General features: G+C 35.8%; 1 protein-coding gene across 1 annotated transcript; it reads right to left on the reverse strand.

The window, feature by feature from the left end:
* Positions 1-7,563: 7,563 nt before the first annotated feature.
* LOC135627117 (uncharacterized) lies at positions 7,564-12,462 on the reverse strand. The gene is made up of 5 exons (XM_065133082.1): positions 12,187-12,462; positions 12,015-12,097; positions 9,977-10,032; positions 9,803-9,890; positions 7,564-7,862 (listed from the first exon to the last, which is right to left on the reverse strand). The coding sequence occupies exons 1-4, from the start codon at positions 12,356-12,358 to the stop codon at positions 9,812-9,814; spliced, it is 390 nt and encodes a 129-aa protein (XP_064989154.1). The 5' UTR covers positions 12,359-12,462; the 3' UTR covers positions 7,564-7,862; positions 9,803-9,811.
* Positions 12,463-12,904: the final 442 nt, after the last annotated feature.

The raw sequence follows: 12,904 nt of genomic DNA on the forward strand, positions 1-12,904 counted from the left end.
GCCCGGCACGTCATTGGTTGGCGCTTCATCCGATTCTTCGGTGCATTGTCCTCTCTTGTGGCTTGTTGCCCAATCGGCGGTTGACCTCTGCAACCCCGATATCCTTGGCGCAATTTCGCTCTCCTTGGCCCGATGCCCGACGCCCGAATCCTTCTGCCATCCAATATCCTGACGTGATCTCCTCCGACGCAACGTCAATTCCTCCTGCGTTAATTGTCTAATCCTGATCGAGTAGACCTGTATCACTCAAAATGTAGTCAAACATTTAAACACAATCAATTAGTTTCATCATCAAAATCCGAGATTCAACAGTTGGTACTAAACATTTACCATTTAAAGCATTCATGATACACATCATATGCAATACATCACATACATCATCATAATAAAAAACATATGCATCATTCAAAATCATAAATATTTCAAATCATCATAGTATTAATCTGTCAAATTACATCCTGTCATGCATGATCATAACTTTTTCCCATTTTATCATTGTAAACAAGAAAAAATAAGGGAAGAACAAAATAGTGCATAATATTTCAATTATTTCAAGGCATACAAGCCATAAATCCAATGACATCATGTCATGAAAGATAAGACCTCTTGAATTACAAAAGACATGATTCATTTTATCAAATCTCTTCTTTTTATAAATAACAAAAATTATAAGTGTACAAAGAATAGATTGTGATTAAAAAAAATCTCAAGTAGTAAATCCAAGAAATCAAGATCATAATTTGAATACAATCTCATTCAAATTCAAATCGTCAAATTCATCAAAATCTCAACATTACTTTCAAGAAATTCAAAATGGTATACATAGATTTATTATAATAAACATCAAGATCAATAGGATAGAGAAAAATAATTTTTCAAGGAAAAGATATTTTCCTCTTTTTAGTTGTTTCAATTCATATGATTTTATTTCACTTATACCAAATAAAAACATGTATCATGTTTAAAACCGAAAGTGTAAGATTTATTACAACAAAGATTAATAAGGCATTTTCATTATGGTAAAAATCAATAATCCATAAATCACAAGATTCATCATGCATAATTTCAAAATTTATTAAGCATGATCAATATGCATGACACTAAAACATGGTTTCAAAATGTTTAATATGTTTATTACACAATTTCATCATTATGCATCATTATATATAACTTTACAATGTCATGCATAAAATCGTCAAATCATAGTATTAAAATATTAATATTTTTATTATAACTTTATGCATCATTAAGTATACAATTGTCAAGCGTGACACTTCACTATTTCATATAAGCATGCCTATTTCATTTATGTCAAATCAAAACATACATCATTTTTTTAAAGTCACTTTTATGTCAAATCAAAAAATACATCATTAAGCATAATCATTATGCATTACTTCAAATCAAACATGATTTCATTTAATTTCAAAATATTTATCATGATAGAGCATATAAGCCAACGAAATTATTAAACATAAAGCATATTCATCAATGATAGTTTCATTGAGTATAAAGTATTTTCAACCAAAATCATTTGTTATTTGTTGTAGTCATACATTTTTCTTTTTAGGTGAATCTATCTTTTCATGCTTAGTTTGCATACAAAAGCCATGCAGCATTTTCGAAAGCAACTTTCATCATGGTATAAATCGATAATCCATAAATCGTAAAAGATCATTATGGAAATCATCAATAATCAATAAACTATAAATTACCCAAAACTCATCATCATCATGCATAGCTTCAAAAAATAAATTTATTAGGCATGATATCATATTTCATAAGGTATTTTTAATCAAAATCATTTTGTTTATCATAAACATACAATTTTCATGATTATTTTCAAAATAACTAGAATGATAAGCATGATTTCTAATTTTTTTTTATTTTCATGTAATTTTTAAGAAAATTAATCCTAAACTAAATTAAAAATAACTCATGAAAAGTATTATGTAATTTCAAAATAATTCAAGAGAGTTGAGTTACTTACCTTGTAGTCGAAGCTCGTCAAAGCCCAATTCGTCGTTTCACCTTTAGAAGTTTTTTATTCATCTTTGGTTGCCTTCCTCTTCTTTGGTCTCTTCCTCCATTCAGGTTCATTGTTTAATTTAGATTTTTATTTAATAAACTTATTAAGATTTAGTGTTCGAAGTTCAAGTTCATCATTGTCCTCATCACTTGAGTCATCGCTCAAGTGGTATTCATTTGTTCGGAGTTCCAAATCCTTCTTGTTCTTTGGAAGGTGATTTTGTTCATCATGTTCATCAACGAACCAATTAGTTCTTCAAGTGGAAAAATATTTAAATCTTTTGTTTCTTGTATTGCGGTTATTTTAGGATCCCACCTTTTTGGAAGGGATCTTAAGATCTTACTTACGAGATCAAAATTCGAAAAAGATTTACCAAGAACTCTTAGATTATTGACGACATCCATGAAACGGGTGTACATGTCGCATATAGTCTCGCTTGGTTGTATTCGAAAAAGCTCAAAATCATACAATAAAATGTTAACTTACGAGTCTTTGACTCTACTAGTTCCCTCATGCGTGATTTCAAGTGTTCGCCAAATATCAAAAGTCGTTTCGTATGTAGAAATCCGATTGAACTCATTTTTGTCCAAAGCACAAAATAAGGCATTCATAGCCTTTGCGTTTAAAGAAAAATACTTCTTCTCCAAATCCGACCATTCGTTCATCGGTTTAGAGGGAAATTGAAAATCGTTTTCAACGATATTTCATAAATCCAAATTCATAGAAATCAAGAAAACTCTCATTCGAGTTTTCCAACAAGTGTAGTCTAATCCATTAAACAACGGTGGATGAACAACCGATAAGCCCTCTTGAAAGCCATGAAGAGCCATTTCTCTCGGGTATAAATCCGAAATGAGAAATACCGGGCTCTGATACCAATTGTTAGGATCGGAGTGGCACTAAGAGGGGGGGTGAATTAGTGCAGCGGTAAAGTACGATAAACTTTTGACGATTTAAATACTTTCGGAAACTTCATACGATAAAAGCAATGTTTCGTTTAAAACCATTTCGATTGTGTTTTAACTTGAAGGATACGTAAGAAGGAGACAAAGCATCAAAGTGAAGATGGTTTGCAGTAATATAAATGACAATAAGATAAACGCAAACCGATTTATAGTGGTTCGGTCATGCGACCTACATCCACTTGCGAAGCCTTCTTCGATGAGGCTCCCAACTTCCACTAGCAAATCACTTTGAAGGGGAATGACAAATACCCCTCTTACAACCTTTTACAAGTAGTTCACTCTCTTACAAATTTTCAAAGAGAAAGAAGGAGGTGGACACTTAAGCAATTGAAAAACAAGACTTGCTAAAGACTTTGCTAAGGCTTTATCTCAATTTCTTACTCCTCAAAAGGTTGTGTTCTCTGCAATTGAGGGGTATTTATAGGCCCTAAGAGGATTCAAATTTGGGCTCCAAAATCTGAATTCTCTTGGGTTTCCGAGGCTGGCGGTGCTAAGAGAAAACATCAGTCCAGTGGTGCCACCGCTTGGTTCTCAAGTTCTAGGCGGTGCCACCGCCTAATCTGGCGATGCCACCGCCTACACCATTTCAGCTCACTGGTTGGGCTCTAAACTTGGCCCAAACCAGTCCGAACTCGGGCCCAATTGGCCCCCTATTTGGGTTATAGGATTAACACCTAATCCTAACCCTAATTAATGTGCTAACTATGAATTTAAAGACATTTCCTAATCTATTACAAAGTCCGCAAGTCAAGACTTTTTCCGGCGAGTTTCCAACGAACTTTCAACGGTCTTCCGACGAACTCTCGGAAACCATTCTGCGGACTCTCGGCAAGCTCCTAGACTTCACAATTTGATCTTGGCGAGTTCCAACGAGCTTCTTTGGCAAGCTCCGATCTTTCTCGGTGAGCTCCGCGAACTTCCAACGAACCTTCCAGCGAGCTTTCGAAAAACCCTTCGGCAAGCTCCCTACTCATTCTCGGCTAGTTCCGGCAGCATTCCCGATGAACCTTCGGACTTCCGTCGAACTCTCGAACTCGCAACAAATCCTTCGCACTTGACTCTAACACTTTGTTTTGCTTTATGTCTTCGTCGTTATCGTAGTTAATCCTGCACACACAAGCCAAAAGTCTACTCCGATCTAGACAATTATTACAACGCGAATTGACATTCTGTTGCTCGGCATGTCAGTGGTTGGCGCTTCGTCCGATTCTTCAGCGCATCGTCCTCTCTTGCGGCTTGTTGCCCAATCGGCGGTTGACCTCCGCAACCCCGATATCCTTGGCGTAATTCCGCTCTTGGCCCGATGCCCGACATCCGAAACCTTCTGCCATCCAATATTCTAACGTGATCTCCTCCGGTGCAACGTCAATTCCTCCTGCGTTAACTGTCTAATCCTGATCGAGTAGACCTGCATCACTCAAAATGTAGTTAAACATATAAACACAATCAATTAGTGTCATCATCAAAATCCAAGATTCAACAAAAAGGAGTTCTGATAGGATCGGCTTATGGCTAGCTCGGTATCGGGTCTAGAGGGTCACACACATATGGTGGATGTTGCAAATATGAGATATTCGTGCAACCCCAGTTTGGATCCTATTAGATAAGATCCAATTGGATAAATGGACGAGATCCAATTGGATAATTGGATAGAGATCTAATGAGGATAGAATCCATTAAGGGTTAAGTTGCTTGCACCTCTATAAATAGGAGTCTCATGGAGAGGGAGATCCCACAACGATCTGAGGAGCATCGTTGTTGCGTCCACTGTGTGGATCACTTCTGGAGAGAAGTACACAAGTTCTCCTTTGTCCACTCTATCAAATCTAAAAATTTCAAGAATATATGATCTCCTTATGTAATACTTCTAACACGATACATGCGGTTTTTAGGTCTTGCGATTTTCTCGCACATCAATCGTCGCACAATGGTCAAGTGCTTAACTTTGAGAAATTTGGTTTTGTTTTTATTTTTCAATGCGCATGAGATGCCTATCCACGATTTCCTAGCAGTTCTTCAATAGGGCAGGCCCCTGTGTTGGTCGGGGGGTGTTCTTGCGATATTGGTCTTTTTTCTAGTACCAAAAATGTTAACGAACTTCTCTAGTCGTGGCCGAGGTATCAGCATGGCTTAGTCTGATTGTCGATATTTAGGATCGTCCCTACGACAAGGCCTTCGTCGGGTTGGGTTGAGCTCAGGGTTGGCTTCGCACATAATTCTTCAATCGACATGCGATTTGCTTCATCGTCGCCAGGGAGCACACAAGCCTAGGTCAAGAGGGGAGGGGTTTCTCAACTTGGCCCCTCCGAAGGTTAAGTCACTATCAAGTGAAGTTTTTGGTAGAAAGATAGTCCCTCCCTTTTGTTTAATGTCGGTTAGGGGCTTTTATACTTACGCTCGAGGGTCGACCGTACATGATTTGTCGATGATGACCGACTCCTCGGGCGGTCGATTTGTACCTTTGGGTAACCACCGATCGACTTGCACGGAACGATGTCATGCGACATCATTCCAAGCTTTCCGGAGTGGCCTTTAATTGTACGACGTTGTCTCATGCGGTTTCGGATGACACGGGAAGGGGCGGTCATTGTCCCGAGTCCGAGATGGCACATTCAATGCGATGCTTCCCGAGGCTCCACATTTGTGCTGACGTGTTCGTTGACTAGAGATTAGGGTTTAGGAATAGGGAGGCATCGTTGGAGTGCGAGATCGGCTGCGAATTTATAGGTGTTCCATTTCTAGCTTGATTAGAAATTACCCTCAAAATTGGCGAAATTAACGATAAGGCCATCACCTTATTATAAATTACCCTCAACGTTTGGCTCAAATTAACAGGAATGACGTCAGTTCTTACTCATTCTTCTTTAATTGGTTAAAAGCAGGCAAATCCTATTTATCTCTTTTTTTTCCCTTTTTTTATTTTACAAGGGAATGGGGACAAATTTCCAATAATTGAGACCAACTTGGTCTTTTATTTTATTTCTCGTAATATATTGGTCATATTGATTAAGTTTCTGTATTTATTTCTCGAAAAATAAGTATACTTATTTTTCTTAAACCAAAATCACAATAAATTTGTGAGATGTCGTTGCCTTTGAGCAGTCCTTTTTTTTGCTTTTCTTTTATCTCTTACCTTTCCGGTTCATGCAATATGATATTTAATCTTGACTATGCCTTGCGGTTGTTTTAGGTAATCAAGGTTCAAATCACCCAAAACAATATAAGATTATATATATTGATCCTCCTGGAATTATGGACTTGAGATGAGAGAAATGATTAGATAAAATATGTGGTTATAAGAAATCTGCTAAAAGATAACACTCAAATTGGGACATAAGAGGTGTTTGAAGAGTGTTAATCAGGACCTTCGAGAGAATAATTTCATTTGATTTGTGATCATCTCATATGGAAAGATAATATTTACCTATTGATAATTTTTCCAAGTACATTAAGATTTGATTTGATGAGAGATTATATACCAAGGTTTTTTTTTATTCGATTAGCCGGTGGCTTTCTCCTACAAAACGTAAGAGAAATATTGGTTCTCTTCTTTTTATTTATCTTTGGTCTTTAAATCTTTTCCCAGTTATTCTAACATAATACAACACTTCAAAAGATCTAATAATCTAAACTATCACCGTAATGGTGCACCATTATGGCACACTTTAAATAATTTCCTATAGATAGAAGAGGAGTATGCAAAACGGATTATAGGCAGTATAAGGGTTTTAAGGTCTTCTTTGTTTGCACCTAAAGATTCCAGACTCGCGCCACATCTTTATTTTCTTTTTGTCGAGAGAAAATGTGTAACATGTGTAGTATGGAATTGCTGAAACTGCCATTTGCAGTTTTATCCATTATTTTCATGTTATTCCTACACATACTACCACATGTTGTATTTTTCATCGGTAAAACCAATAATATTATAATAAATAAAATTAAATATTTCATCTTCATACATGTTTCAATATAATTTTTTTAAATATAAGAACCGAAATATTAAAGAAATCTAACTACATACCGTAATCTATGATTAGCCAGAAACTACTACAACTTAAATAAATGTTCACGTAAAAAATTAAATATTTTATAATAAATAAAAATCAAAATATTTCAAATTTTAAAATTCAAACAATCTAATTATTAAATTAAACCAAACGAGTTCAATGTAATCCAGTACTTAGATACGATTCTCGATTTGACGTTGCAAACCCGAGGAGTTCACTGTAAACCAGTACTGAATCTTGCTTTTCATAGTGCAGGACTCAGCAATATCTTATTATTTCATAGGGTATTATACTGGCATTATGTTTCATCGCTCATTAACAATGACATCGAGACCAGTTTGCTCATATGGCCCGAGAACAACCTACTTGCCTTGCATATTTTGGAAGATAATGGTAGCTGTGATAGTTGAGCTTAATGGAATTGGCGATGACCCCAAATTGGAGGCTCTGCTCAATATCTTCCTCAGACAAACAAGAAATATACAAGTCCATTCCTGATAAATTAAATTAAAACGGTATCGATAGGCCATAGAGGAATTTTGAGTTAGACGGGGGCTGCAGATAAATCTAACATGCACAGGCGATATCAGTTCTATTAATACTGACAGGCATTAAACTGTACGGTCTTAGTTTATAACAAGGTCAGAAGCTTCTGTAGAGGACAGGACAAATCAGCAACTGCTTTGATCTAAATTCCAGGAACATCAAATGTATGGAAGTAAATGCAGAGAACGTTAAGTATCTCATCTACATATATAGTTCTTGCAACTTGGAAAGTTCATTCAACTTAGCTTCAGGTTCGGACTGGGAAACAGCATCCAGATCAACAAAAGCTGTATAAGGACACCCCACCAACCTAACCTGTTGCAAGAACAAAGAGCACTTTATAAGAATCAGCATGGGCTGATACTGTTACTAGAAAGCTGTCCATGCACCCATCAACGAAAACCTACCTACATTTCAGTTGGTCAGAGCTAGACATGTTATATTGTTGTATAAATAATGGGGACATGTCTGCCCTTTATGACAAGGAAAATGAATACCAACTAACAATTATGGAATTACTTTGGTCCAGATAAATCCCAAATCCCACACTCGTGCTAGGAACATGTGAAACAACCCTTTCCCCACTTGTGGAACAAACACAGAAAACCCTCATCATGTCCTATCCTACACTTGTGCTTCCAACTTCCAAGTAAAAAAAACTAAAGCCAAGAGCATAAACTGAAAAGGAAAACAATGAATGATTTATCAGATCATTCAACACACAAGAAGATATCTTGTCCTTGAATGAAAAGAAGAATGAAGGTGGGAACAAAAATGAGAAACTTGCGTTTTGTTCCTAAATAGGTGGGAAATCCTTCCAACTCACCTTGCAACCAGCCAGATTTATTTTAGATATTTTGCTAATCTCATTTTAGCATATTTTGTTCATAATCTCCTTTGCTCACTATTATTACTCCCATGGGTTCATTAAGAAATACTAGCACCACCTAAGCCTTGAAGGCACTCAAAGGAGCTACACGGAAGTGACAGGAAAGAAGGTGGGCAGTGTTCCCCCGCCATCACTGGTCTCTGTTCAACAAAGCAGTAGAAAGAATCCAACAAAACTGGACCGCAACAGAATGCCTAGAGCCTGGTGAAGAGCAAAGTGGATGCCAAGCAAAGTTACCTCACCTAACTCTTCATATATCTACTGGAACAAAAAAAAGAGCGGGCTAGGTTTCCAGATCTTCAAGGTATTTATCTTATGTCCTTCATAAGTGAACTTTTTCTTTCATAAATGATGATGAAAAATGGCTATAAACCAACATTTTTCTGTCTGTTCAAGCTTTTAAGTTTCCATCCACTTTCTGTCTCCCATGTCGAACTTTTTATTGTAAAACCAAGAAACAAATATCATCTTTGTCATCATAGCTACAGTATGCACCCATGTATACTACCTTCATTGTGGTTTATAAAAAGAAAATAGTAGTTTGATAAAGGCAAGCACCAATAAAAATCAACTGATTAAAAAATCAGCCATACAAGTGTCCATTTCAAAATCACTTCTCCCTCCCTTGTCCCTTTTTGTTCTCTATCATCCAGTCATCTTCCTCACCTATATATTTTCTCAATCTTTTGAGCTATGATAAGATTGTGCCAACATTTAGGGAAGGAACATGCCTCAACAAGATCTCTCTCATAACAAATGTCATGGATGATGTCTAAAATTAAGAGAAAAAAAAGCCAAACCACCTGTGAAATGTACATTTGCAAATTTTTAAAGTTTCTGAATCATTTAAAATGCAATTTTTCATGGTTACATTTTTCAATTAACTGCCAATTTTATCTAAATTATTACTCTATCTTCTGCTATGTATAGGATTTTCAACTAGAATTTAACTAAATCATAGCTTTGTACTTGGATACATCTACACTTCAGATTGAACTTCTGGGTTTCAAATAGTCTGTCATCATTATCATATGAACATGCCTATAGATATGATAGCAAATTCCTGATAATTGAAATCCTAAAACATGAAAACTATAACCCACTTCATATTATGACAAAATACTCATATTCTATGGTACATAAGAACTTGAAATCCATTTATATTATGATCATAAAGCACTTCACACTGTACTATCATCATATTCTAAAGTACTTAAGAATCTTACTAAAACAATATATACTACCCAAACTAACATTTAAATGCACTCTAACGTGATAAGCTGATATAGAACTGCATAACTTAAGAAACCAGAAGCAACAAAAGATAGTAATCAATTGCCTTTGTATAATTTAAACACCATCTGACCTGGTATGGCTACTGATCTTTCAGACGCTTCTCAACTTCTTCCAATTCCCTAATCTCTTTGTGATATTTGCAAATGCGGAAGATACACCTGCCGAATGAAAATTATAACTGAGAACTACAAACCCAAGAGAACATGCATACTAGATAGTGAAGATATTAAATACTCTGCCATACCAATAAAGGAGACAAGCCAAGACACACAGAATGATGTTTCTTTGTGCCTTAAATATCTGCATCACAAGATGACAGTGCATAAACTAATATTAGGTAAGCAACTTTATACATACATACATACATACATACATACATACATATATATATATATATATATATATATATATATATATATATTCTTTGAAGATCCATGGACATAATAAGCTGAATCTAAGAAATATCATAAATTACAAACAAGTAGGTTCAGGGTAAAACTTCATGTGGGCCAGCACTTTGGGTTTCAGGAAAACTGCCAAATGATCACAAATAAGAATGTTTCAGGAACCTCAGGTGTGACAGCACTTCAAGTCCATGGTTTCTTGGCTTTCAATCATGGAAATTCATATCAACATAATTAGAAAAAAAATTATCTGAATGCCCAAGAAAAGGGAAAAAGACACTAATCAGAACATCTTGAATTGGTCAATCTGAGCATTATGGCAATCTAGGCCAATAAGAGGAAGGAAAACAAATTCAAGAAAATCTGATTTTTAAAAGTTTGGTTACTTTCAAGTTCAAGTCTAATGAATACTCCTGCGGTGGAACTAAACACAAGCAAACTTTACAAAGCTTTGAGCCTTAGATTCGAACAATGACTAGAATGAAAGGTCTTGCATTCTAAATTAAGTTTTAGCAGTTTCAGTAATATACAAGATCAAGAAACACTATAGAAAATTGAAATTTTCATACACTCTGGATTATACAAAATCATTTTGCATGAAATTCTACGAATAAATATTTGTTAGGCCAAACAAAGCAAAGATGTAGAAAGCTTAAAAGTATAAAGAGGTATTATGGAGTCTAATGCACCCTAATCTTGTCTCAAATGGAACCATCGGAAATTTCGATATTATAAAGTGAAACCAAATTAAGACCCATACCCTTTTTATTCTATCCAACCAAATCTAGATCATTTTCTAGATTCTACCTGGATTTTAGCTTGACATGGAAGTAATTCAGCTAGAACTTCAAGTTATGTCCAAGACCATATCTAAACCAGGAACCATGAGAGCATGTTCTTAAATTAAAAACTGGAAGATTAAAAGAAATTTGATAGAGCATTAAAATTCACCCCAATTTAGTTTCTAATTAGTTTGAAATACATGAGAACGGAATAGAAGCAAATTAAAAAGTTCTTTGCTGGAGTAAGTCCGATAGAACATGCTTTATTTTTGCTATATAAAGTGTATGGAATGCAACCCAAACAGTTGAGTTTTACCCAAGCAAAAGGTAAAAACCATCTGGGATAATCCTGTTATATGATATCTGACAGACCTTGAAATTTCAAAATCCGAGGGTTTTTTTTTTTTGACAAAACATATCCCTAATTTATTCCAGAAACTTCTTTCACGTAGAACAGGTTTCAGAATTTGACCATTCCCATAGACAACCAGAAAATTCCTTATTACCCAGGTAGAAATAGGCAGCATTAGAAGCATACACTGAACATCATCTACAATCTGTATCTGGTGTTTTATCAACACAAGGTCACATACTTGTGTAACAGGTTACAATTAGCGCCCAAGACATATCATTGATAGTCATTTACACTATGCAATAAGTTGTAGAAAATGATTATGGTGTAAACATCTATATTTTCTAACTAATTAGTAGATAAAGAATATCTAAAGATGATCCTGAAATGCTAATCACAAATAGCATTTCAAAGAACAAAATAGCATGATATTATGAGTAGTCTCTAAAATATCATGTGAATCATTCTGCTCCCCCGTCCAATTGCTCCTGTTCACCATTCTATTATCTTTTCTTCTTATAAGTTCTGCAAAAGCCTATATAGAGAGAACAAACAATTCCCTCCCAAAAAAATCATCATTTTGTTCTCTTCTCTGTACGTAAAAGTTTTATTATTATACCCGAACCGAAACAAGCAAACCCTAGATTCAACCACAGAAGAAACATTTGCCAAAATCAATAGAAAACCCTAAGCGTTTAGCAGGAAAAGTTTGAAGAAATCTCATGCGTCACAAGAAGGGCTTACAGATTTCTCGTATCGAGTCCTCTCTTCGATGGTACAGACGTCGGAGGTGCACATCAGCCGGTGCTCGTTCTTCCAGTGCAAATCTACAGGCAATTATAATAAGAGGAATCGAGCACAAATTGTCACACTCAATTGAATACACTAGAGAGAGAGAGAGAGATCATAGATCTACCCAATAACTGGAAGGCGGAGAAAGGAAGGATGCCGGCGCCGGGCTGGAGGAAAAGCGACGCTAAGGCTACGATCCGCGACTTGATGACCCGCGGAGCGGGGAGGATTAGCAGCGCCGCCACTGCCGCCTCCGCTGCTACCACCGCACCCAAGATCACCCACTGCAACCCCATCTCTCTCTCTCTCTCTCTCTCTCTCTCTCGATCTCGATATAGAATTGTGCTCTTTTTCTTTCTTTCGTGTTACGGATTTGAGACTTAGCCAAGCAAAGAACCTTCTGGACTGTTTTATTTTTATGCCTTTAATGTATAAAAATAAAAAATATTATATAGTAAGAAACCATCGGCAATTTGAAGGGCCAAAAATTGGACTCAACGATGCCGGTGCTTCAAGAACTATCACATCCCCAAAAAACAAAAAAAGATTTATTAAATATTTATTCTCATATTTCATTTTTTTTATCTCATTTTATTATTGTCCAATGGATTATTTGTAGTTAATGGTGATGTATCCCATAGGCACTGATTCGATTACACCTGTCGAGTTTCAATTAGACAATAATAATAATAACACCATTTGCCTTCATTGTATTTTGAGTGAGGACTTATTCACCCTACAGTACAATAATACAATGCTTGAGGGTTCTACTATTATCTCCTAAATGATCTTGTTATGCTTTGATTTTATTTATTTTTTTTTGTTTGAAGTGGAGATTTTGC

This window comes from Musa acuminata, chromosome BXJ2-11 (assembly GCF_036884655.1).
Source record: "Musa acuminata AAA Group cultivar baxijiao chromosome BXJ2-11, Cavendish_Baxijiao_AAA, whole genome shotgun sequence".
NCBI classification, from domain to species: domain Eukaryota; kingdom Viridiplantae; phylum Streptophyta; class Magnoliopsida; order Zingiberales; family Musaceae; genus Musa; species Musa acuminata.